The following is a 27,372-nucleotide window of genomic DNA, read 5'->3' as shown; positions in this document are numbered from 1 at the left end:
TGCCAAAATGTATCAACTGACACCTTTCTATGTTAAATTCAATAGCTTCTTCAGATATCCTAAGCAACATGACTTCAACCAAAAAGGGAAATCTCAGGTTGGAAATGACCCTTAGTGACTTATGCACAAATACAACCAGGTCCCTCTGCTCTTGCATCCCCTTCAAAGTTCCACCTTCTATTTTATAGCATCTTTCAATGTTCTTCTTAACAAAATGAATCACTGATGACCAATGTATTCACATCTTAATACAGGAAGTGTTATATTATCCTATAAAACTACGTAATGTAGTGTGACAAATTGTGTTATGTACTAGCGATTGCACTTCAGGGGAATGTTAATGGATGTTCCAAGAAATATAGCATACTTGCAACTGTAGAACATTCCAGTTAATTGCTGCCTCATTATCTCACTGTCAGTTTCAGTGAACAACATGGGTCTGAAGCAAAGACAGAAAATGCTGCAGAAACTCAGCAGGGCTGGCAGCATCTGTGGAGAGAGAAACTGAGTCGGCATTTCAAGTCCAGTATGACTTCTTCAGAATTTGACACGAGACACTGACAGATTTCTAGCACTTGCAGCAATTTGCTTTTATCGTTAGAAACCTCAGTTTGACTGTTCAATACAGTAATCTGACTGAATGAATATTTTGGAGGGGGAGGGTGGGGATGAGTAGGGAATATGGTGGTGTAATGGCTATTTCATGTGGTTGGTTAAGCTACAGCCTGGGCCAGTTCAGTGAGGGCATGGTTTCATAATTCCACTGAGATAGCTGTGTAAATGTTGATGTGGCCAGGTAAGTAGACACAAGTTGCCCATTACAACTGAAGCTAGGATTAGCTTAGGTCATTACTGGGGAGGTTTTAGTGATTGTCCATAATGATAGCACAGGCCTAGTGATGCAGACTAGCTGAGGTGTCAGTGAATAATTTCCCTTTATATTATGTGGCTTTTTGAGGGTTGGACCTTTGCTGTGAAATAGAGACACTGGACGGAAGATATTCTCAACTGAATGCAATTGTAAAGATTTTTTTCCTTGTTTTTTTAATAGTTAAACCACAAACCCTATTTTAACAGGAAAAAACAGTCAGTATATTGCTCAAAATAGTGATCATTGAGATGCAGTGTCATTCTCACCTCACAATGTGTGTGATGGTGATGGATTTGAGCCTCACTGCAGTGGGAGTGCAGCATGGTCAGAGGTGCTGCCTTTCGTTCATGGCCCACTTATCTCTTCAGCCAGTTGTTAATTAACTGAGAGCATATGAGGCAAAGGAGCTCACATAACAAACAGACAAGGAATTCTCCCTGGTATTTTGGTCAATATTTATCATTCAACAAATATCATCAAGCAAATTTTCTCTTCATTTATTTGATGGATGTCTATGGTTGATGCACAGCAAGCATCTGTTTTCCTTTGTTACAAAATTGTAACATTTTTGAGCTTTTAAAGGGAGGTGCAGAGCAGATGTGATCAAACAGAGTGTTAAAACAGGCTTGATGGGTTGAATGGCCCTACCTGCTGCTGCATAAATGCAAGCCTTGCTGTTATTTCAGTACTGTTACTTCCTTCCAGCTCTCCAGGCACAGTTTGCGACTGTAACATCCAGTCAAATAAACTCAACATCACTCACATCCATACAGTGTGACTAGACCACAGAAGATGCAGAGTTTCTTATAAACTGTTTTTTTTCCCTTGCTAGTGATGTGTCTATTAATGTGAACAGGGCAGTGATGTCAAACAATACCACAGTCTCATTGTCATCTATCCTTATGACTTTGATGGAATTGAGGAACTCTTGGGCTAAGTGGATTGAATGGGGTGACTTGTTGATGAGGTGCACTAGTCTCCTTTGTAGTTCCTTGGCTAATCTGTATCTAGTCTCTTTTGTAGTTCCTTGGCTAATCTGTATGATGTCTGTGTGGTAGGGATACTACGGGTCGAGGGGTACTTCCGGTTTGTGTACTTTCAGGAGGCCGTAGAATCAGGATGTGTTGGTTCTTTCGGGTTTCGTTCTTAAGAAGTCTGTTTTGTTGATCCGTCCAGTCTTTTTGGGTCTTTTTAGCATGTTGAGAATTTTGTTGCCTAGTTACAGTTTCGGGTTTGACTGTACTTGCCATTATGTGTTCTCATCGGCGAGCAGTGCACGTGCTTTGGAGAGATAGTCCCCTTTATTTAGTATTTCTGTCATGCACCTTTGTCTGCAGGCAGTATTGTCCTTTCTCAGTCCTTCCAAGGCCTGCCTTTCCAATGTGTTGAGGGTGTTGACTTCATTCTTTCTGGTCAGTGTCGAGATTACTGTCTGTCTTATGGTTTGTTGTGTTTCTTCATTGATGTTGTTGGTCCTCAGTGTGACTTGGAATTCTGTTTTATTTTGTTAGTTCCATAGATGAGAATGGCTTTCTCTGTGTCTGTCAGTTTCCTGTTTGAGAGGTTTCTTATCCAGGTGTCTGCTCTGTTGTTGTCGTTTTGGTGGGTAAGTGTGGCTAGCTTGTCCTGAAGAGTCTGCCTTTTCTTAACTCTTGGGGTCTGTTGGCTGATGTTGATGGCTTGTTCCAGGTCTGTTGTCCAGTCCGCGTTGGTAGCTTCCTGGAATAAAAATTTTTGGTGCGTAATTTCTCTGTTGTATCTGTGGGATCTGTTGTGTGCATCATTTATCATTATCTTTACCATCACCGAGCTGGTTCATTGTTCCACAGACATTTCATTACCCTGCTGGGTAACATCATCAGTGCTGCCTCCAATGAAGTGCCATTGTGTTTTTCCACCTGTTATTTAAACTCTGTAGTCCCTTGAACTGGATTGCCTCATTTCCAGTTTTCCTTCACAATGGAGTGTACATGGGGTCGAATTCTATGTGTTTGTTGGTGGCTTTATTCATGGAGTACCAGGTTTCTAGGAACTCCTCTGCTTGTCTCTGCTTTGCTTGTCCCAGGATCTTGGTGTTGTCCCAATCGAATTGGTGGTTCTCCTTATCCAACATTCATAGTAAAGGTGGTTGTGAGCCAGCTGACAGCCCGCAGTCTCAACTCCATCCACACAGGATCAAATGTCATCGCCCTGGTTCTGGCTCATTCCCGATTCACCACCAAGGCTCCAGATAACAGCCAAGAACATATATGGTTGCATCTACACTGAAGTCAACCGTGGCTTAGTTGGTTGCTCTCCTGTTGTCTGAATCATAAGGTTCTAGTGCCACTGCAGGCTTGATCACAAGAATTAAAGTTGACGCTGAGTACAGTACTGAAGTAGTATGGCACTGTCACAGGTGCCATCTCTCAAATGAAACATTACAATGAGACCCCATCTGCCCAATCTAGTGGATGTAAGAGATCCCATGCACTAATTTGAAAGTAAAATAATATGTCCAGTGGGTAAGACAATATCTATCTGTCAATCAACATCACAGAAGTAGATTATCTGGTCGTTATTACACTGTTAACCACATTTGGAAATGTTGGCATCTGTCAGCAATGTTGGCCTAATCGAAACAGAACCAGAATCTCTCGAGTCTCTGCATTTCATCAATGTAAAAATCCCAGTCATCAGCACCAACTCCTTGGGGATCAAACAGCCTACCCTTGTTTCTATTCTACAAGTTCCTGATTGCTCAGAAGATCACCACTCGATTTATGGTGAGCTGACTGCACTTGATATCTTCCAGCATGATAGGTGGTGTGGAATACTGTGAAAGAGACCAAGCTTAATTATACTTGCAGTTCCTTGATATCATGATCAACCTGGGGATTATGACTTACATTAGTTCATCAAGAATGGACCAGTGATTCTCTGAGCAATCAGGAATATTTGAAATAGGAGGAGAATTAGTTTATTTGGCTTATCAAGCCTGCTCCGCCATTTGATAAGATCACATTGATCTGATTATGACCTCAATTCCACTTTCTTGCCTCCTTCAGTACCCATTGACTTAAACTGTTCAATGATTTTCCTTCCACTGCTCTCTAGGATTCACAACCCTCAGAGAAAAAGGATGCATCTCCATTTTAAATGATGTTTTAATTGTCCAGCCTGTCCAATCTATCCCTATAAGATCACATCCTCATCCCAGGAAACAACTTCAAAACAAAGGAAAAACACAAGCTGTTTACTTTGATTCTTTGCTGCATCACTGGAAATGTAAATTATTTACTTACATTGTGTTGTGTTAACTTTTGGTTATGCATTTTTTGCTCATGTTATACATTGGAGTCATAAATCTTGGAATGCATCTCTAGGAACAGTAAACATTTAAATATGAAAACTTGCTATAATTATACATAGTCACGATTAAAGATGTGGTTTACAGATCCATGTGCTATGGCCCATTCCTGTATCTGAGGAAATGACTGAAAGGTCAAAGAGATAGTCAATAGATATCTGAAGAGAAGAGAGTAGGGTCAAAAGATTTAGGGGAGAATTCCTAACGCTTAGGACCTAGGAAGCTGAAGGCAGGACTGCCAATGATGGAGTGACTCAAGTCTAATCAGCATTTGAAAGCAAAGGAATCTTGCAAAGTCACGCAGCCAGAGTCAGGTAAGCAACAAGAGACTTTGCCAATGGTCCATCTAAACTGTGTTAGCAGATATGGCCTCATAGTAATCCCAAAAGTTCTCACAGACTATAGACATATCGACCCCTTTCACCATGAAAATGTTTAAAAGAAAACACAAACATAGGTTTGCCCCTCCGCGCCTCCTATATATTTGAAGAATTATTGCTCTTTTCTATGTGGCCCCTATAGGAAGTGCCATCCACCAGTGTCCTACCGGATTGGTTGTGTCTGGCCAGGTTCAGGTGGCTCTTCACCCTGGTGTTCAGGCTCTGGTGAGGCTTTTAGCAGCTTCAGCTCATCTGGTTGCACCGCACTGTACCAGTTCTGCTGGCCACCGACCGAAGTCAGCACTGGGCTCTTGGTTTCCTCTTGGCACAGCGGCTTGATCAGGTTGACAGCTGATACTGGTAACTGCAGTAACTTCTGCATCGGCTTCATCCTTGGATGTTACTGCTTGCCTGCTCAGTGCAATAAGGTGTTACCCAGTGTGAAGTACTGGAATCCCACTTGGAGCAAATCCTGGAGCGATGGAGACTCAGTAACAGATCAATCTCCTAAATCTTCTTAGCGCATTTGTTTCTTTACTTTTCTCTCAGTCTATCTTCCTCTATGTCTCTCTCTGTCTATAAAGATGTTTGTTTCCTTGAGCTTCTCTCTCTTTTCTCCTCTGTTTTTATTTGTTGTTCTGTTTCACTGACCTGGTGCCTTTGTATGTGAATTGGTATGTGTTTCTCTCTTCCTTTGTGTGTATGTGTCTCTCTCTGCCTGTATATGTCTCTATCTACTTCTGCTTATGTGTATGTGTCTCTCTTTTTTCTCTCTATGTCTGCGTCTTCCTCTTTCTTTGCATGTCTCTCTCTCTTTGTCCCTCTGCTTTTCTATGAATGTGTGTCACCCTCTTTTTGCTTCTCCTTGTTTGTCTGTCTGGTTCTATTTAACTAAGATTAATTCTCTTTATTGGTTTTTCTCTCTGCATGTTTTTCTGTGTATCTTTCTCTCTCTCTCTGTCAGTCTCTGAGTATCTCCCTCTATCTGCTGCTTTCCCTCTCTGAGCTGCTTCTTACTCACAGCCCCTGTCTTTCTACTTCTACACTCTCAGCCACGTTTACAGGCTGTCCCCTTGCCCCTCCCCTTCCAAGTTCTGACGTGTGAGTCAGCAATCGCAAGACAAGTAGGCTGACTCCCACCGGCAGACCTCCTTCACATCAACAGAGCGCAGTTACCAGAGTCCTGGTGAAACAAAGGCTGTTTGGAGAAATCCGACACTCTCCTTCACACACACACACACACACACACACACACACACACACACACACACACACACACACGGTGCTCTTGCCAAACAGACCACACAGCTATCAGAGGGAGATCAGTTGAAGCTCCTCCACTGGGTGGAGCTGCCAGTCTGACAGAATTAAGAGATAATAAAATGTGAGGCTGGATGAACACAGCAGGCCAAGCAGCATCTCAGGAGCACAAAAGCTGACGTTTCGGGCCTAGACCCTTCATCAGAGAGGGGGATGGGGGGAGGGAACTGGAATAAATAGGGAGAGAGGGGGAGGCGGACCGAAGATGGAGAGTAAAGAAGATAGGTGGAGAGGGTGTAGGTGGGGAGGTAGGGAGGGGATAGGTCAGTCCGGGGAAGACGGACAGGTCAAGGAGGTGGGATGAGGTTAGTAGGTAGCTGGGGGTGCGGCTTGGGGTGGGAGGAAGGGATGGGTGAGAGGAAGAACCGGTTAGGGAGGCAGAGACAGGTTGGACTGGTTTTGGGATGCAGTGGGTGGGGGGGAAGAGCTGGGCTGGTTGTGTGGTGCAGTGGGGGGAGGGGATGAACTGGGCTGGTTTAGGGATGCAGTGGGGGAAGGGGAGATTTTGAAACTGGTGAAGTCCACATTGATACCATATGGCTGCAGGGTTCCCAGGCGGAATATGAGTTGCTGTTCCTGCAACCTTCGGGTGGCATCATTGTGGCAGTGCAGGAGGCCCATGATGGACATGTCATCAAGAGAATGGGAGGGGGAGTGGAAATGGTTTGCGACTGGGAGGTGCAGTTGTTTGTTGCGAACTGAGCGGAGGTGTTCTGCAAAGCGGTCCCCAAGCCTCCGCTTCGTTTCCCCAATGTAGAGAAAGCCGCACCGGGTACAGTGGATGCAGTATACCACATTGGCAGATGTGCAGGTGAACCTCTGCTTAATGTGGAATGTCATCTTGGGGCCTGGGATGGGGGTGAGGGAGGAGGTGTGGGGACAAGTGTAGCATTTCCTGCGGTTGCAGGGGAAGGTGCCGGGTGTGGTGGGGTTGGAGGGCAGTGTGGAACGAACAAGGGAGTCACGGAGAGAGTGGTCTCTCCGGAAAGCAGACAGGGGTGGGGATGGAAAAATGTCTTGGGTGGTGGGGTCGGATTGTAAATGGCGGAAGTGTCGGAGGATAATGCGTTGTATCCGGAGGTTGGTAGGGTGGTGTGTGAGAACGAGGGGGATCCTCTTGGGGCGGTTGTGGCGGGGGCGGGGTGTGAGGGATGTGTCGCGGGAAATGCGGGAGACGCGGTCAAGGGCGTTCTCAATCACCGTGGGGGGGAAGTTGCGGTCCTTAAAGAACTTGGACATCTGGGATGTGCGGGAGTGGAATGTCTTATCGTGGGAGCAGATGCGGCGGAGGCGGAGGAATTGGGAATAGGGGATGGAATTTTTGCAGGAGGGTGGGTGGGAGGAGGTGTATTCTAGGTAGCTGTGGGAGTCGGTGGGCTTGAAATGGACATCAGTTACAAGCTGGTTGCCTGAGATGGAGACTGAGAGGTCCAGGAAGGTGAGGGATGTGCTGGAGATGGCCCAGGTGAACTGAAGGTTGGGGTGGAAGGTGTGGGTGAAGTGGATGAACTGTTCAAGCTCCTCTGGGGAGCAAGAGGCGGCGCCGATACAGTCATCAATGTACCGGAGGAAGAGGTGGGGTTTGGGGCCTGTGTAGGTGCGGAAGATGGACTGTTCCACGTAACCTACAAAGAGGCAGGCATAGCTGGGGCCCATGCGGGTGCCCATGGCCACCCCCTTAGTCTGTAGGAAGTGGGAGGAGTCAAAAGAGAAGTTGTTGAGTGTGAGGACGAGTTCCGCTAGGCGGATGAGAGTGTCGGTGGAGGGGGCCTGGTCGGGCCTGCGGGACAGGAAGAAGCGGAGGGCCTTGAGGCCATCTCCATGCGGAATGCAGGTGTACAGGGACTGGACGTCCATGGTGAATATGAGGTGTTGGGGGCCAGGGAATTGGAAGTCCTGGAGGAGGTGGAGGACGTGGGTGGTGTCACGGACATAGGTGGGGAGTTCCTGGACCAAAGGGGAGAAAATGGAGTCCAGATAGGTGGAGATGAGTTCGGTGGGGCAGGAGCAGGCTGAGACGATGGGTCGACCAGGGCAGGCAGGTTTGTGGATTTTGGGAAGGAGATAGAAACGGGCCGTGCGGGGTTGGGGAACAATGAGGTTGGAGGCTGTGGGTGGGAGGTCCCCTGAGGTGATGAGGTCATGAATGGTGTTGGAGATGATGGTTTGGTGCTCGGGTGTGGGGTCATGATCGAGGAGGCGGTAGGAGGTGGTGTCGGAGAGTTGGCGTCTGGCCTCGGCGATGTAGAGGTCAGTACGCCATACTACCACTGCGCCACCCTTGTCTGCGGGTTTGATGGTGAGGTTGGGGTTGGAGCGGAGGGAGCGGAGGGCTGCCCGTTCTGCGGGGGAGAGGTTGGAGTGGGTGAGAGGGGTGGAGAGGTTGAGGCGGTTAATGTCTCGACGGCAGTTGGAGATGAAGAGGTCGAGGGAGGGTAGGAGGCCTGGGGGTGGTGTCCAGGAGGAGGACTTGTGTTGGAAGCGGGTGAAGGGGTCAGTGGAAGGAGGGTTGGGTTCCCGGTTGAAGAAGTAGGCATGCAGGCGAAGACGGAATTAAGCATTGTCTAGTCAGAAGCATTTTGTGCACTTGCTCACTGACTTCATCGTGAGCAGACAGCTCCTGTTTAACAGTCAATGTGAGACTGTGAGCTGCTGCATTTCAAGCTCAGCATCAGCTCTATCTACTCCCCACTTCCCGGCAACTTCACCGCGTCAACTTCACCGCATCAACATCACATACTTCTCTATATGACACTTCTGTTTCTGTCAGTTCCAAAACATAACACTATAGGTTATATTCATATAGCCTCTTTAACAGAACAAAACATTCCAAAGGGTTCCGCAGCAGCATTATAACTAAAAAATGACACTAAACCATACAAGATACTGGTTTAGATGATCCAAAGTTTGGCCACTGATATGTACTTGGAAAAGGATCTTAAAGAGGGAGATAGACAAGAAGTGGTTTAAGCAAAGAAAGTAAAACCAGAGTTTCAGGTCCCAGGCAGCTGAGGGCATGAATACAACAGCAAAATGATTACAATTTGGAGTGCTTGAGGCTGGAATTGGTGGAGTGTTAAGATCCCAGGTTGCTATGGGAGAGAAGAGAGGAGATTGCTGGTGACCTGGGATAGGCCAGGTAATTACAGACCAGTTAATCTGACTTTAATGGTGGGGAAATTATTGGAAAAACTCTGAGGGACTGGATTAATCAACAATTGAAAAGGTAGAGAATGATCAGGGAAAGGAAGGATTTGCTGGATGGAGATCTTGTCTGACAAACTTGAGTTTTTTTTAGTAAAGATGAATAAATATATTGATGAGGGTAGTGCAGTTGATGTGGTTTACATGGGCTGCAGCAAGGCCTTTGACAAGGTCCTACATGGAAGGCTGGTCCTAAACAGCCTATGTGATCCAAGGCAAGTTGCAAACTGAACCCAAAATTGGCTTGCAAATAAGAGACAAGAGGGTGATGGTACAGGGCTGTTTCATGATTAGAAGGCTGTTTCCAGCCTGTGGAATTCACTATCACGGAAAGTGGTTGAGGCCAAAGCATTACTTTTTTTCAGGAAGGAAGGAGAAACAGCTCTTGTGGCCTAAGAGATCAAGAGATATTTATTGAGATTGATGGCCAGCCATGATTATACTGAATGGTGAAGCAGGCTTGAGGGGTTGCATAGCAAACTCCTGCTCCTATCTTCTATGTTTCGATACCTTGTGCTCATGCAGTCAACAGAATGTCACTATCTCAATCTGAGGGTAAGGAGGATTTTGTGGACTGCTCCAATTTCAAAGGATGAGCGAAAATAAGCCAGCTGGGTGAGCAAGTCAACAACCTCACCCACTAGCCGGGCTACAAATCTCGGCTAAAACCTTAAAGGACTGATACACAACATGGCATTGAAAAATCGGAGAAGAAACAAAAGTATGCAGTTTTACATTTTTACATTCAGCTTTTACGTTGCAACACAGTCCTATGTGATCGTTTAGCCAATTCTGCCCAATTGTGTCAATATTATTGCCATCCCCTGGGCAATTCCCACTCATAGTTGAAAATGCAATGAAAGAAAAACTTATCTGGTAATAATTTAGCATAACACAAAGAATTGATAATGAAGTTAGCTGTATTTCAGTTCTTGAAGAACTAAAGGGAGTTTAAAATATAAAACACTCAAAAGTCTGGAGCTAGTCACAACAACAACAAAAACAAAATAGCTAGTGAGGCTCAGCAGGTGTGGCAGCATCTGTGACAGAAAAAATAGAATTAACTTTTCAGATAAGGTAAACAGGTTTGTACAGACCCTAATTATCAACCTCAGAAAATTCTTCAATAATATTAGAAAATAGAGAAATAAGGCATAGATGATATGGCTAATATGAATTTTGAAAAGGTTTTGAAAAGAGACCACTTAAAGGGGCATAGAAAATGATCAGTCCACATGGAATTAAATGGGACTATAGACACAGTTGGAGAGAGGATCAAACAGCAGGAGTAAAAATAACTGAAAGGTGAGGTGAGTGGCTTCATTTTGGAGATAATCTGATTCACATTAATTCTCTGGAGTTAGATTTGAAGGAACAATATTTAGATTGGAGTTGTCCGACTGAATTGTAAAAATTTTATTCGATTCATTAGATGGGGGTTTTGATGGCTCAGCCAGAATTTATTGTCCATCTCTAATTGCAGTGTGAGAAAGTGGTGGTGGGCCACTTTCCTGAGCCTCTGTATTCCTCAAAATGTATGTATAGTCGTAATGCTGTTAGGAAGATAATTCCAGGATGTTGACCCAGTGACAGAAAAAGTATGGCGATATAGTTCGATTCAAATTGATGAGAGATATAGACAATAATATCCAGGTGGTGGTGCTTCCATTTGTCTTCTGTCCTTGTCATTCTCAGTGGTAGAGGTCGTTGATTTGGGCAGTCTTGTGAAAGATAGCAGGTGAGCACAAATAGATTACCAGTAAAGGTTCGAAAAAATGGAAATGGTCTGAATTGGATTTCCACATCAAAGCAAGCAGGATGAGTTTGGAGCAGTGCTACAACTTCATAACTCCATGCTTCACTGATTTTTGTTAGCTTTTCCATGCAACAGGTTCCTTGCAAGTGTAGGGGCGGCATGGTGGCTCAGCGGTTAGCACCGCAGCCTCACAGCACCAGGGACCCGGGTTCGATTCCAGCCTCGGGTGACTGTCTGTGTGGAGTTTGCACATTCTGTCTGTGTCTGTGTGGGTTTCCTCCGGGTGCTCCGGTTTCCTCCCACAGTCTAAAGATGTGCAGGCTAGGTGGATTGGCCATGCTAAATTGCCCGTACTGTTCAGGGGTGTGTGGGTTATAGGGGAATGGGTCTGAGTGGGATTCTTCAAGGGGCGGTGTGGACTTGTTGGGCCGAAGGGCCTGTTTCCACACTGTAGGTAATCTAAACCAAATCTATTGACATTCCTGAGCTCGCCTTGAGATGATGATGGTGGTGGGTCACATTTTTAAACCATTGTAGCAATTCAAAACAACTGGGTAACATTTCAGTTAAGAGTCAAGCACATTAGTGTGGGTTTTGAGTCACATATAGGTCAGAAACCAGGTAAGAATGGCAGATTTCCTCTTCAGAAGGACAGCTGCAAACCAGGTGGATTTTTACAACAAGCTAACAGCTTCAGACCAACTGTTACAGGTATCAGTTCAAATGTAGAAGAAAATGTAAAAACACCTTGGAATGCAAAGTTAGAAAAGCCACCTGGAAGACTCTAGAAAATGTACAACAGCAAAGGGACAAGAAAAACAGAATTTAGAAGTGTAAAATACAAAGTTGAGACAGCATTTCTGACCTTGCACCAGTTGGACAACAGATGAATGTTCAATTCTGGAATGGAATCAATGCAATGGAGGCTCTTGTCGCATAGTGGTAGAGTTATAGCTCTGGGTTCAAGTCCCACTTGAGCCTGAGGTGTATCACAACATATTGCAACAGGCTGATTAAAAAACGTAAAAGCAATGGTCCAGGATAGATCCAGCAGGATCTTAGTGAGTTAAGTGGCTGTGCTCATAGAAAGACACCTACAGAATCCTAGGCTTTATTTACTGGAGTTGAGAAGATTATGAGGTCAACTGCTAAAATGAATAAATTATTTGCTACAATGGTTCAAAAATGTGACCCACCACCATCATCATCTCAAGGCGAGCTCAGGAATGTCAATAGATTTGGTTTAGATTACCTACAGTGTGGAAACAGGCCCTTCGGCCCAACAAGTCCACACCGCCCCTTGAAGAATTTGAAGGGTTGTGACCAGGTCAATCATAATAGATTGCTTCCCATGTTCCATAATTTCCGGCATTCAATTGAGATCATGTGAAAATGCCACCCCCTTGTGACAGTTTCAGTTTGTGGTCTAAAATTCCACATTCACACAAGTTAGAATGAGGAATCTTGGATCAAAAGATGTAACAGAATCCCCTGGTTCACTTCTGAAAAACTCCTTAAAATTAAGGGACAGAATAGAATTAGACAGGATGTGTTTTAAAGGGTACAGGGAATGGGCAAAAGTGAGGATAGGCTAGCTGGGATGAAGGGTGCGCTGGTGAGACGTAGAGGGGATTAGACTAGTAGAATATTAAATGGTGCAGGCAGACCATTATTGTACTGAGTGGGATAGCTAAGCATCTAATAAGTGAAGGAAGAGTAGCATTAGATCGAGCGGGATATTAAGAGTACAGGGAGTAAGCATGAGAGTGGCTTGGAATATGAAAGGGTTGGAAAGTGAGGGAAAGAGTGGTTTTAGACAGGTGAGACAGCAAAGTGTACAGGGAGGGAGGGACAGTGTGGGATTAGAGTGGCTATGATATTTTAGGATATGGGGAATGAGGGTGAGAATGGAATCAGACTGGGTGGGACAGTGAAGGGTGCAAGGAGTGATGGGGATGATGGGATATTAAAGTGTGCAGGGAGTAAGAGAGTGTGATTAGACTGAGTGGGATATTTAAGGATACAGGAAATGAGCAGCAGTCTGAATAGATTGGTTGAGTTATTTATAGGTATACTGAGTGAATGGCAGAGTGAGATTAGACCGGATAGAATATTAAAGGGTCCATGGAGAGTAGTATTAGATTGGGTGGTATATTAAAGAGTACAGTAATTGAGAGGAAAGGTGACCCTTACAAAAATAAACCCTAGCACAGCCAGGATGGGCTTATTAGCTTAATTTAGCATTATATAGTTCAATGTTTTGGGTAAACACTCAAAACTGTTTTCCCGAAGGTAGGATCCATCAGAAATCGTCTAGTGTGATGAATTGAACAGTCTCTTTGCATCTTCAGTCAGCCTCAAGTGTCAGCTTTGCGTGTAACATGCTCCAGCTCAGGCATACACCTTGGCTGAGTGGGAGGCATTTAAAAATTGTGTTGCAATGACTGGAGTCTAACTCCATTAGGGATACCTTTGGAGAATCTTCTTTCAAAATAGGGATGATTTATAAGTGGGAGTTCCATTCAAGTAATAGTGTGACACATCACAAAGAAACTGAATAAAAACCAAATTTCATATAATTACAGAGCTGAAAACACTTTCAATAATATGCTATGCAGGATCTGACTAAGTAAATATATTTTAATGTAAAGTTATCTTTAAAACAAATTGATAATGAAAGCTCACACAAATTCATTCCAACATATAATCAATGTTTCATATTTTCATACATGATTATTAAAATAATTGGCATGATTTGCAGACTTTAATTTGTGGATACTGTGATGAGACACTATTCAGTGACAACTTTGTTTCTGAATGTTCAGGTTGATTTTAGTAGTCGAACCTAATTCTGGGAAGGCGGCCTATTTCCACATCCATGTCATAGTTTAGTTCATTTCTGCTGACACACTCACTTATGGTATTATTACCTCTACGCTTGAGTCAATCCTTTCTGCTGCCCTGCATTCACAAACTTGAGACCAACAAAACTCCTCCTGCTTTTGACTTAACTCACAGCAAGTCTCATTTCCAGGTCATCCCTGTGCATGTTGAACTACATTGGCCTACATAGGACCAGGAGACCCAATCAATGTTGTGGGTGAGAAGAAAAGGGATGAGGGCAGAAGTGTGGGAAATAGGTTTGGACATAGATAAGGGCCCTAACAGCCACATGAGCGGGAAGTCATTGGTTGAAGAAAAAGTTGGGACTTTCAGAGCTCCCCTGTGTAAGCTGGTATCATCATAACAGATGTGACAGAGACGGAGAAACCGAGAGTGGAATGGAGGCTTTACAGAACGACATGTATGAGGATATATATAGTGGATATAGATGGCCAGCCTACCTACCGAGAAATGAAAATAAAGATGTCAAGGATGGGAAGAGAGGAGTCAGAGGTGGAACAGGTGGAGGTGAGAGCAGGGTTGGAAGCAAAGTTGACTATTTTTACCAATTGCGGACGAGAGGGCAAAGCAACACTGATAATGTCATTGATGTACCAGAGAAAGCGTTGTGGTTGGGGGCTAAATAGAGCTGGAGCAAGGAATATTACACCCCGCAAAGAAACAGGTATAACTAGGGCACATGTGAGTACCCACATCAACACCCTTTATTGGAAGACAGTGAAAGGAGTTAAAGGAGAAAGTGTTCAAATTGAGGATGTGAAATAACTCCTCAAGGGCTGGTAGCCTGTCACCCTTTATTTGGTGAAGAGTCCCTCACTCTACTACTCCCTATTCAGAGCCAGCTGTCAGGGTGGCAGAGACTCTCCACTCCTCTTTTTATCTACCAGCCATACCTCCCTGATTGGGCTACGATTAACAGCCCAATCAGGGACTCATATCCTATAAGGTCCAGCTGACTGACCTTGTCACACTTACTACAGGATGAGTTCAGCCAGGTGGAGGAGGATGGTGGTAGATGGGGGTGGCTCAACCCCTTTTTCCAGGACAATACAGAGAGTCCTGAGACCATCCTGTTGGGGATGAATGAGTAAAGGAATTGACATCCACGGTGAAGAGAAGGCACTGCCTACCTGTGAACTGGAAATACTGAAAATGATGTGAAATGTCAGAAGAATCATGAATATAAGTGGGAAGGGATTGGCCAAGAGGTGAAAAAATTGAGTTGAAGTAGGAAGAAATAAATTCTCTGAGGCAGGAGTGGGAAGAAACAACATGTTTGCACAGGCATTTTCTGAAAGAGGGTCTAGGCCCAAAACATCAGCCTTCCTGCTCCTCTGATGCTACTTGGCTTGCTGTGTTCATCCAGCTCGAGACCTTGTTATCTCAGATTTTCCAGCATCTGCAGTTCCTGTTATCTCGTTTGCACAGGCAGTCCCGTTTGTGGATTTTGGGAAGGAGGTAGAAGTGGGCTGTGCGGGATTGGGGCTCTATGAGTTTGGAGGTGATAGGGAAGAGATAATCAGATGGAATGAGATTAGTGACCATTGTAGACACAATAGCCTGGTAGTCAATGGTGGCATCATGGTTGAGAGAGAGATACATGGTGGTGTCCGAGAACTTATGGTCAGCCTTTGCACTGTCAGTGTGCCAGACTACAACAGTACCACTCCATTTCATTTTCTCAGTTTCTCTGTAAGTCTTCAGGGGTCAATATTAAGTTCAATAATTTTACGGCCTGAGCACCTTTTACGTGTTATAATTAAAAGGGCTGCGACCACAACTAACCTATTGTCAGCTACTAATTGCCCCCATTAGCAGCTACTGGTATTCCCAGGCTGGCCATTACCTATTCCAATGTCTGCCCATCTGCTTTGCTTGCTCTCTGGGCTCCATCTCCACCCATTGTGTATCCCCACCCCTCTCCCATTTCCAGCATGTATACCAATCTTTTTCAAGCCACAATCAGTTCTGAAGAAGGGTAACTGGGCCCAAATAGTTAACTCTGCTTTCTGTCCAGAGATGCTGCATACCTGCTGAGTTTCTCTCAGCATTTTCTGTTTTTGTCTCAGATTTCCCGCATCCAGAGTTCTTTGGTGTGTTTTTTTTATTTTGCAGAAAGGATGTTTCCTTGTAAGGAACAATCTAGAATGTGAGGTCATGGTTTTTGGGCAAGGCGTATCAGATTTCAAACAGATGAGAAAAAAATTCCCATCTCAAAGGGTTGTGAATCTGTGGGATTCACTATCCCAGACCATGGCCAATTCTGGGACATTGAATAAATTTAAGGATAGACAGATTATTAATTAATAATGGGTTGAGTGGCCAAGAAAGAGAAGTTGAGGCTGAGATGAATTCAGCCATGATCGTATCAAATAACAGAGCAGACTCAAGGGGCTGAATGGCCTAAACAGATTACAGTCCCTTAAAGATCAATGAGGTCATCTTTGCGTTGAACCTCAGGAGATAGGAGAGATCTTAAATGAATATTTAATGTCAGTTTTTACTGTGGAGAAAGAAACGGGGGCTGGAGAACTATGGATGTTTTGAAAACAGTTCACATTACAGTAGAGGAACTGCTGGAGGTCTCAGAAAATATAAAGGTGGATGGATCTCCAGGATCTGATCTAGTGTATCCCTGGGCTTTGTGGGAATTTAGGAAGCAAATTGCGGGGTCCCTTGTAAAAATATTTGTATCAACTACTACTATGGGTGAGATACCAGATGACTGGAGAGTGGCTTAAGTTGTGCCTTTGTTTAACAAGGGACATAAGGAGAAGCCTGGAAACTACAGACCTGTGGGTCTGCCTTCGATAGTGGGTAGGAAACCATAGGAATTATATGCATTTGGAGACGCAAGGATTGATTAGGGATAGCCAGCATGGTTTTGTGTGAGGGAAATCATGTTTCACAAATTTGAGTTTTTTGAGAAAGTAATCAATAAGACTGACAAGGGCAGGATGGTAGACATTATTTACTTGGATGTTAGTAAAGCCTTTGACAATGTTCTTCATGGTAGACGAAGTAATAGAGTTAGATCACATGGGGTTCGGGGTGAGCTTGCCAATTAGATAAAAAATTTGCTTAATGACAGGAGACAGAAAGTGATGGCGGATGGTTGTTTTTTTGGACTGGAGGCCTGTGTGCAGCAAGCATTCCACAGAGATTGGTGCTGGGTCCACTTTTCTTTGTCATTTATATAAATGATTTAGATGAGAATATAGGAGGCATGGTTAGTAAGTTTACGGATAACACCAAGATTTGTAGTATAGTAGACGGTGAAGATTATAAAGAGATCTTGATCAAGTGGATCAATGGGCTGAAGAGTGGTAGGTGGAGTTTAATTTGGATAAATGTGAAGTATTGTATTTTGGTAAAACAAACAAGAACAAGATTTATACAATTAAAAATAGGGTCTTGGGTAGTGATGTAGAATAGAGAGAACTAGGGGTTCAGGTACATAATTCTTTGAAGTTTACATCCCATATAGATAGGGTGCCTGCCTTCATTGCTCAGACTTTTGATTATCGGAGTCATCATTCTGTCAAGGTTGCACAGGACATTGTGAGGCCTGCCCTGGAGTATTGTATCCAATTCTGGTCTCCCTATTACAGAAAGGATCTAATTAAGCTGGAGAGGGTTCAGAAGAGATTTACAAGGATGTTTCCAGGAATGGAGGGTTTGAGTTATAAACAGAGGCTGGATAGGCGGGGCCCATTTTCCATGGAGCGTAGGAGGTTAAGGGATGACCTTAATAGAGGTTTATAAAATAATAAGAGGTATAGATAAGGTGTCTTTTCCCCAGGGTAGGGAATTTCAAGACTATGGGGAATATTTTTAAGGTGAGAGTAGAAAGATTTAAAAAAGACAAGGGGATAATTATTTTCATATGGTTTGTATGTGAAATGAACTTCCCAAAGAAGTGGCGGGTGTGGGTACAGTTACAAAGTTTAAAAGACATTTGGGTAAGTACATGAGTAAGAAATGTTGGAGGAATATGGACCAAAAGCAGGCAGGTGAGACTAGTTTAGTTTGGGATTATGATCAACATGGAAGAAGGGTCTGTTTCCAACTCTGTGACACTATGGCCAACTCTTGCTCTTTGTTCTTTTCTTCTTATATTAAACTGTCCTCATAGCTCCTCATATGATTCCATTGATAGACAATAGACAGTAGACAATAGACAATAGGTGCTGGAGTAGGCCATTCGGCCCACCGAGCCAGCACCACCATTCATTATGATCGTGGCTGATCATCCACAATCAGTATCCTGTTCCTGCCTTATCCCCATAACCCTTGATTCCACTATCTTTAAGAGCTCTGTCTATCTCTTTCTTGAAAGCATCCAGAGAGTTGGCCTCCACTGCCTTCTGGGCAGAGCATTCCATACATCCACCACTCTCTGGGTGAAGAAGTTTTTCCTCAACTCTGTTCTAAATGGCCTACCCCTTATTTTTAAACTGTGTCCTCTGGTCCTCGACTCACCCATCAGCGGAAACATGCTTCCTGCTTCCACAGTGTCCAATCTCTTAATAATCTTATGCATCTCAATCAGATCCCCTCTCATCCTTCTAAACTCAAGAGTATACAAGCCCAGTCGCTCCAATCTTTCAACATATGATAGTCCCGCCATTCCGGGAATTGACCTTGTGAACCTACACTGCACTCCCTCAATAGCAAGAATGTCCTTCCTCAAATTGGGAGACCAAAACTGCACACAATACTCCAGGTGCGGTCTCACCAGGGCCCTGTACAGCTGCAGAAGGACCTCTTTGCTCCTATACTCAATTCCTCTTGTGATGAAGGCCAGCAGGCTATTAGCTTTCTTCACTACCTGCTGTACCTGCATGCTTGCTTTCATTGACTGATGTACAAGAACACCTAGATCTCGTTGTGCTTCCCCTTTACCTAACTTGACTCCATTGAGATAGTAATCTGCCTTCCTGTTCTTGCCACCAAAGTGTATAACCACACATTTATTCTCATTAAACTGCATCTGCCATGCATCCGTCCACTCACCTAGCCTGTCCAAGTCACCCTGTATTCTAATAACATCCTCCTCACATTTCACACTGCCACCCAACATTGTGTCATCAGCAAATTTGCTAATATTACTTCTAATGCCTTCGTCTATATCATTAATATATATCGTAAACAGCTGCAGTCCCAGCACCAAACCTTGTGGTACCCCACTGGTCATTGCCTGCCATTCCGAAAGGGACTCGTTTATCACTACTCTTTGCTTCCTGTCAGCCAGCCAATTTTCAATCCAACTCAGTATTTTGCCCCAATACCATGTGCCCTAATTTTGTTCACTAATCTCCTATGTGGGACTTTATCAAAGGCTTTCTGAAAGTCCAGGTACACTACATCCACTGGCTCTCCCTTATCCATCTTCATAGATACATCCTCAAAAAATTCCAGAAGATTAGTCAAGCACGATTTCCCCTTCGTAAATCCATGCTGACTCTGACCTATTCTGTTACTGCTATCCAAATGAGTCATAATTTCATCTTTTATAATTGACTCCAGCATCTTTCCCACCACTGATGTCAGGCTAACTGGTCTGTAATTTCCTGTTTTCTCTCTCCCTCCTTTCTTGAAAAGTGGGACAACATTTGCCACCCTCCAATCCGCAGGAACTGATCCTGAATCTATAGAACCTTGGAAAACAATTACCAACATGTCCACAATTTCTAGAGCCACCTCCTTAAGTACCCTGGGATGCAAACCATCAGGTCCCGGGGACTTATCAGTCTTCAGACCTAACAGTCTATCCAACACTATTTCCTGCCTAATATAAATACCCTTCAGTTCGTCCATTACCCTCGGTCCTTCAGCCACTACTGCATCTAGGAGATTGCTTGTGTCTTCCCTAGTGAAGACAGATCCAAAGCACCTATTCAACTCATCTGCCATTTCCTTGTTCGCCATAATAAATTCACCCATTTCTGACTTCAAGGGCCCAATTTTAGTCGTAACCATTTTTTTTCTTTTCACATACCTAAAAAAGCTTTTACTATCCTCCTTTATATTTTTGGCCAGTTTTCCTTCATAGCTCATTTTTTCTCTATGTATTGCCTTTTTAGTTATCCGCTGTTGCTCTTTAAAAGCTTTCCAGTCCTCCGGCTTCCCACTCATCTTTGCTATGTTATACTTCTCTTTTATTTTTATACAGTCCTTAACTTCCTGCGTCAGCCACGGCTGCCCCCGACTCCCCTTAGGATCTTTCTTCCTCTTTGGTATGAACTGATCCTGCACCTTCTGCATTATATCCAGAAATACCTGCCATTGTTGTTCCACTGCCATCCTTGCTAGGATATTGTACCATTGAACTTTGGCCAGCTCCTCCCTCATAGCTCCATAGTTCCCTTTATTCAACTGCAATACTGACACATCCGATTCTCCCTTCTCCCTCTCAAACTGCAGATTAAAACTTATCATATTATGGTCACTACCTCCTAACGGCTCCTTTACTTTGAGGTCCCTGATCAAATCCGGTTCATTGCACAACACCAGATCCAGAATTGCCTCCTCCCTGGTAGGCTCCAGTACAAGCTGTTCTAAGAATCCATCTCGGAGGCACTCTACAAACTCCCTTTCTTGGGGTCCAGTACCATCCTGATTCTCCCAGTCTACCCATGTGTTGAAATCTCCCATAACAACTGTAGTGATACCTTTGTGACAGGCCAATTTCAACTCTTGATTCGACTTGCACCCTACCTCCTGACTACTGTTTGGGGGCCTGTAGATAACTCCCATTAGGGTCTTTCTACCCTTAGAATTTCTCGGCTCTATCCATACTGACTCTACATCTCCTGACTCTATGTCCACCCTCGCAAGGGACCGAATATCATTCCTCACCAACAGGGTCACCCCACCCCCCTGCCCACCAGTCTGTCCTTTCGATAGCACATATAGCCTTGAATATTCATTTCCCAGGCCCTGTCCACTCAAAGCCACGTCTCAGTTATCCCCACAACATCATACTTGCCAACTTCCAACTGAGCCTCAAGCTCATCCACCTTATTTCTTATGCTTTGTGCATTCATATGTAATATTTTTAATTTGTTTCTCCCCTCACCCTTCCTATCAATCCCTATTTCACTTGGCCATACTGTACGATCCCTTCTTGAGTTTTCTGCTCTGTTGATTCTGTTGTCCTTCTTAACCTCTCTTATTCTCACTTTCCCTTTAACTTCATTCTTAAATTTCCAGTTTGGCCCCTCCCCCCCATTACTTAGTTTAAACACACGTGTGCTGCAGTGACAAACCTGCCTGCCAGAAAGCTGGTCCCCTGATTATTATGATGCAAACCGTCCCTCCTGTACAATTTATTCTTACCCCAAAACATACCCCAGTGATCCAAGAATTTAAATCCTTGCTTCCGACACCAGTCCCTCAGCCACACATTCAGGTCCATTATCTCTCTGTTCCTGCCCTCTCCAGCCCGAGGAACTGGAAGCAAACCAGAGATAATCACCCTGGAAGTCGTGCTTTTCAGCCTTCTTCCGAGTTCTCTGAAGTCCCGCTGTAGAATGCTCCTCCTTTTCTTCCCGACATCATTAATGCCAACATGCACCATCATCTCTGGGTCTTCACCTTCACCCTCAAGGATTCTCTGCACTCTATCAGTGACATCCTGGATCCTGGCACCAGGAAGGCAACACACCATCCTCAAATCTCGCCTGTTGCCGCAGAAACCCCTGTCAGTCCCTCTCACAATGGAGTCCCTTATTACCACAGGTCTCCGTGATGTCTGACTTCTCGGCTCTGCCTCTACAGCAATTTTTGACTCACAGACCTGTCCACCTCTCGGACTGGCAGTGTCGTCTGTCTCGGCAGTTTCCAAGACAGTCAGCCTGTTTACAATAGGTGCTTCCCCTGAGGTCACTTGTACTTCATTCATGTCTTCCTTTGTCATCAACATCCCCCTTCTCTCTTTAGGTATCCTCCGTGTAGTGATGAGGAAATTTGTTTACATCAGCAATTAATCTTTGCTGAAACCTGATGTCATTGGAGAAGCAAAGTCTGTGTGGACAATTGAGGTGGTCAATGTCAGGAGGGTATGGACACAGTTACAAGAGAGAAACTATTCACAGATGGATCATGAACAAGATGGCACAGTTTAAAGGGAACTGACAAAAGAAGTAATGGCGATACAAGGAGAAACTTTTTCACGCAGTGAGTGGTTAGGGAGTGGAATGCATTTTCCGAAATTGCGTTGAAGGTAGAGTCAATTGAGGTTTTCAAATAGGAATTTGACTGTTATCCGAAGAAGAATGTACAATGTTATCAGGAGGAGGAGGAAGAGGAATGGGATGAATCGAATTCCTTCTATGGACAGCCAGCACAGGCTTGGTGGTCTGAATGCCTCCTTCTGTGGCGTAACCATTCTGTGATTCTGTGGTGTTAAATTCTGCTTCATAAATTCTGTCATGAAACACTTCGGGTTATTTTATTTTGTTAAATGTGCTACACATTGTTGTGTGTGTGACTGGTTCGTGATTGTGGATTTGCAGTTCACTGCTGCCATCTGTTGTCAGTCGAAATATACACAAGCCGTCATGCACATTCGAAGAGACAATCTATTGCGTCACACATTTGTCTCAAAGATGTTCAATTATCACACAGTACAAGATCTACACCGCAGTACACTGGTGATTCTGAGAGGATCCCACTATTGCTTCTTGTTCCATCTCAGAATAGAAGATCATAAGAAACAGGAACAGGAGTGGGCAGTCCAGCTCCTTGAGGCTGGTCTGATATTCAATAGAATCATGACTGATCTGACACTCATCACATCCACTTTCTTGCCCTTTCCTCATAGCCCTTGATTCCCTGACAGATCAATAATCTATCTTCCTCAGTCTTAGTGTATATAAGGACTCTGCTCCACAGCTATGTGGCAAGGAGATGGAAGACTCATAACCCTCTGAGAAAAGAGATTTTGATCTATAGGGTCAATAGGCTGAGGAGTAGCAGTGGAAGTCTAATTTAGATAAATGTGAGGTGTTGCATTTTGGTAAAATGAACAAGGGCAGAGCTTATGCAATTAATGGTAGGGCCCTGGGTAGAGTTGTAGAACAGAGACCTAAGGATTCAGATACATAATTCTTTGAAATTTGCATTACAGGTAGACTGGGCCTTTAAGAATACATTTAGTATGCTTGCCTTCATTGCTAAGACCTCTGGATATAGCACTCAGGGTGGCATGTTATTTTTATACAGGATATTGGTGAGGCCTCTTCTCGAGTAATGTGTGCAGTTCACCCTGCTACTGGAAGATTTTACTAAATTAGAGAGGGTTCAGAGAAGATTTACCAGGATGTTACTGGGAATGGGAGGTTTGAGTTATTGGGAGAGGATGAGTGGGCTGGGACTTTTTCACTGGAGTTTAGGAGGCTAAGTGGTGACCTTATAGAGGTTTATAAAATCATGAAGGGCTTGGATAAGGTGAACAGCAAAGGTATTTTCCCAAGGTTGGGGGGAGTTCAAAACTAGGAGGCATATTTTTAAGGTGAGAGGAGAGAGTTTTAAAAAGGGCATGAGGGGCAACCTTTGTACACAGAGTTGTTCATGTGTGGAATAAACAGCCAGGGGAAATGGTGGATGCAAGTACAATGACAATTTTTGAAAGTAATTTGGGCAAGTACATGAATAGGAAAGGTTTGGAGGGATATGGCCTAAATGTAGGCAAATGTGGTTTAGATTGGGAACGTGGTCGGCATGGACTAGTTGGACCAATGGGTCTGTTTCCATGCCAAATGACTCCGTAAATCTATGAAAGAAACTCCTCCTCATCTTAGTCTTAAATTGCCACCCCTTAATTCTGAGACTATGTCTTCTAGCCCTAGCCCCAGTGAAGGGAAACATCCTCTCAGCATTTACCCTGTCAAGCCCCTTAAGAATCCTTGAGTGAGTGATAATGGGAACTGCAGATGCTGGAGAATCCAAGATAATAAAATGTGAGGCTGGATGAACACAGCAATTTTAACCTCACTGCGAAGCCTCTTCCAGGGATGCCTAACCTGAAGAAGTTACCCTCCTCCCTCTGGACCAACCTCAGGGAATCTCTTTCCCACTGCAACTCTCTTGTAATCTTCTCCACCTATCTTCTTTTCTCTCCATCTTCGGTCCGCCTCCCCCTCTCTCCCTATTTATTCCAGAACCCTCACCCCATCCCCCTTTCTGATGAAGGGTCTAGGCCCGAAACATCAGCTTTTGTGCTCCTGAGATGCTGCTGGGCCTGCTGTGTTCATCCAGCCTCACATTTTATTCCCTTAAGAACCCTACTCGCTTCAATGAAATAACTTCTCATTTTTGAATGACTAAGAGTCCTAATCTGTCTAACTTTTTCTTATAAGACAATCCCTCCATGCCAAGGATTATCCCAGCGCACTTTCTCTGAACTGCCTCCAATGAAACAGCTCACAGTCCTTCAGATGCAGTCTCACCAGCACTTTGTACTTTGCAACAAGACCTCCCTACTTTTATACTCCATTGAACCCCATTGAAATAAGGACCAACATCCATTAGCCTTCCTGATGACCTGCTGTATCCATGTGCTAGCATTCTGGGTTTTGTGCTCAAGTACACCCAAGTTCCTTTGTGTTGCAGCTTTTGGAAGAGTGAAGAATGAAGAGTAATGGGCAAAAAGTGAAACAGTAGATTAATGATGGGCTAAATTATTTATTTATGTGCTGCATGCTCCTGTGTTGTAAGTTGCCTAGATTCAATTAACAGGCAGCCCCCTTACTAGTATAATCTAAACAAAACATCAGGTTCTATGTTGACAAAACCAACCCCTAGCTAATCACGATCTCTCTCAATCCTTCCAGTGCTACTGAATTATACAGTCATAGAGTCATAGGGTTATAAAGAACAGAAACAGACCCTTCAGTCCACTCGTCCATGCCAACCAGATATCCTAAATAGATTAAGTCCCATTTGCCAGCATTTGGCCCATACCACTCTAAATCTATCCTATTCATACACCCACCCAGATGCCTTTTAAATGTCTTATTGTACCCACCTTCACCACCTCTGCTGGCAGCTCATTCCATACATGCACCACACTCTGTGTGAAAACGTTGTCCCTCAGGTCACCTTTAAATCTTTCCCCTCTCACCTTAAACCTGAGCCCTCGAGTTTTTGACTCCCCTACCCTGGGAAAAAGACCTTGACTCTTCACCTTATCCATGCCTCTTATGTTTTTATATGCTTCTATAATGTCACCTCTCAGTCTCCGACACTTGAGAGAGAAAAGCCCCAGCCTATTCAGTCTCTCCCTATAGCTCAAACCCTCCAATTCTGGCAACATCCTTGTAAATCTTTTCTGAACTTTTTCACGTTTAACAACATCTTTCCTATAACACAAAACCCAGTACTGGGTGACCAAAAATTTGGTCTGCTCCCTAGCCACTCTTGATCACCTCACCAAACCACTGAGGCCAATTCCGACTGCTCCCAACTTTGTCATTCCATTTGATCCTAAAGTGGAATTCCAATCAAACTTCTTCGTAACTGAATCTGCTTAATTCCGTTTCCAAAACATTCATTCTACCCTTGCCTCAGCTAATCATCAGTGGAAGTTCTCATTCCTGCTTTAGTCTTTTCTAAAACTACTTATTTCAAACTGCTTCTGGCCAGATACTCAATTTGCATCTTCTGTTATCTTGAAAATGCTCCAGCTCATGTCCCCTTGTACAAGTCCTGTTTAATATCTGCCCTTGTGCTCACTGACCAACACTGACTCCCAAACCGGTAATATTCAAATTTCAAAATTCTCAAATAAAAGCTAAATACTGTGGCTGCTGAAAATCTGATGCAAACACAGAGAAAGCAGGAGAAACTCAGCAAGTTTCCTTTATTTTTCTTTTTTAAGACTTCTTTTATTTTTCCACTTATGACTAGGAAAGACTGTAATGTTCACTTTAACTTTATTTCTTTACTTTAATACTTATACTAAGTACAACGCTAGCACTTAACTTTTAACTTTGTTTCTCTATGTTACTACTTGTACGTAAGTTTTGTACCTAAGATGGCACGCGGTGTGGCAACATTGTACACTTTTCACTGTATTCTGTACTTCAGCATACATGACAGTAAGTCTTACATCAAATCAAAGTCTAGCAGCATCTGTTAAGAAAAAAAAGTTAACGTTTTGAGTCCAGCATGAGTGATTCTGAAGAAGTTATATCAAACTCGAAACATTAACTCTGTTTCTCTTCCAAAGATGCTGCAATACTTGCTGAGTTTCTCCAGCATTCTTCATTTTTGTTTCAAAATTCTCATCCTTGTCTTCAAATCTCTCGTTAGCTTCACCAGTCCCTATTCCTGTAAACTTCTGTAATCCCTCAACTCTTTGAGTCCTTCAATTCTGGCCTTCTGAGGATTCACAATTTCAATTGCTCCACCATTGGCAACCATACCTCCAACTCTCTGGGGCCTGAGCTCCAAAATTTCCTTAAGACATCCTTAGAGCTCTTTACCTCTGGCTCTTCTAAGATGGTCTTTAAAACCTACCTTGGAGCAGGCTTTTAGTCAACAATCCTAAAATATAACTCAATATCAAATTTTGCTTGATGACACTCCTGTGAAGTGTCTGGGAATATTTCACCATGTGAAAGGTAAAGTGTAAATGTAAAGTTGTCCATGGAGTGCTATATTGATGCCCCACCTGGCCTCTGAGGTGCATATTAATAATTCCATGGCACTATTTCAAAGTAGAACAGGGGAGGTTCCCTGGCCCATATATACTTAGCTCTCAACTAACATTAAAAAGATTAGCTAGATTTTTTTCTTCCATTGGCTGCTACCTTTGTTATCTTCATAAAAGTGACTACACACCAAGAGCCCTTGGTTAGTTGCAAACACCCTGCAGAGAAGGTGTGTAGTGGCAATGTTACTTGGTCAATAATCCAAAAGAATAGGTTTAAATCCACTATAGCACCTTCAGTAATCTGGCCTGCATGTGCCTCCAGACCCTTAGCAATTTGGGTCTATTACTTCCAATTTCAAAACATACAGTCTCTGCCCTCACCTCAGCTCATCAGCTGTGGAAATTCTCATTCATGCTTTCGTCATCTCTAAAAATACTTATTTCAACCAGCTCCTGACCAAATTCTCAATTTGCACCTGCCATTATCTTGAACTAATTGAAAATGGTCGGCACATGTCCTCTTGCATCAAATTCTGTTTAATATTCACCACTCAGACCTTCCTTCCTAACTGACTTCTGAAATGATAAGTAAGCCAATCAGTTCAATGACAGTTAGGGATGTACAACAAATGCTGTCCTTCTCAGCAATGCCCCACATCCCGTAAATCAATCAACAGGCTTGACATAAATGCAAGTTCTTCTTTACATCAAGTGGGCAGGTACTGGTATGGAAGCTGAGGCAGCCTGGTCCACCACTGAATTCAAGTAAGAAGGTTGAAGAAAAAAATAACTAAAATAAGTTACAAAGATGTGAAAGAAGTGGAGAAACTTAGAGATTGACAGCAATTCCTTCTCAGTCTGCAAGGTCAGAAAACTCATCGTCAAGAACTGCACCTCCTTGATGGCCACAAGCACCTTGAGCTCTTC

At 43.7% G+C, this 27,372-nt stretch overlaps 1 protein-coding gene across 7 annotated transcripts in view; it reads right to left on the bottom strand.

The window, feature by feature from the left end:
- The window catches only part of LOC125446744 (AP-3 complex subunit beta-2), a 199,705-nt gene that overhangs the window by 157,878 nt on the left and 14,455 nt on the right, over positions 1-27,372 (bottom strand). For 2 of the 7 annotated variants that reach the window (XM_059640065.1, XM_059640067.1), the window contains exon 1: positions 4,768-5,636. The exons of 4 other annotated variants lie outside the window; for them this stretch is intronic. In XM_059640065.1, coding sequence (XP_059496048.1) covers positions 4,768-4,991 — 224 coding nt within the window. In that variant the 5' untranslated portion in view covers positions 4,992-5,636. Of the gene's footprint in view, positions 1-4,767; positions 5,638-27,372 lie in introns of those variants that run through there. One more of the 7 variants, XM_059640068.1, reaches the window with a different exon arrangement.

Source organism: Stegostoma tigrinum, chromosome 36 (genome assembly GCF_030684315.1).
Source record: "Stegostoma tigrinum isolate sSteTig4 chromosome 36, sSteTig4.hap1, whole genome shotgun sequence".
In the NCBI taxonomy this organism is placed as follows: Eukaryota; Metazoa; Chordata; class Chondrichthyes; order Orectolobiformes; family Stegostomatidae; genus Stegostoma; species Stegostoma tigrinum.
Note: the sequence above shows the minus strand (reverse complement) of the source record. Positions and strands in the feature narration are given on the sequence as shown.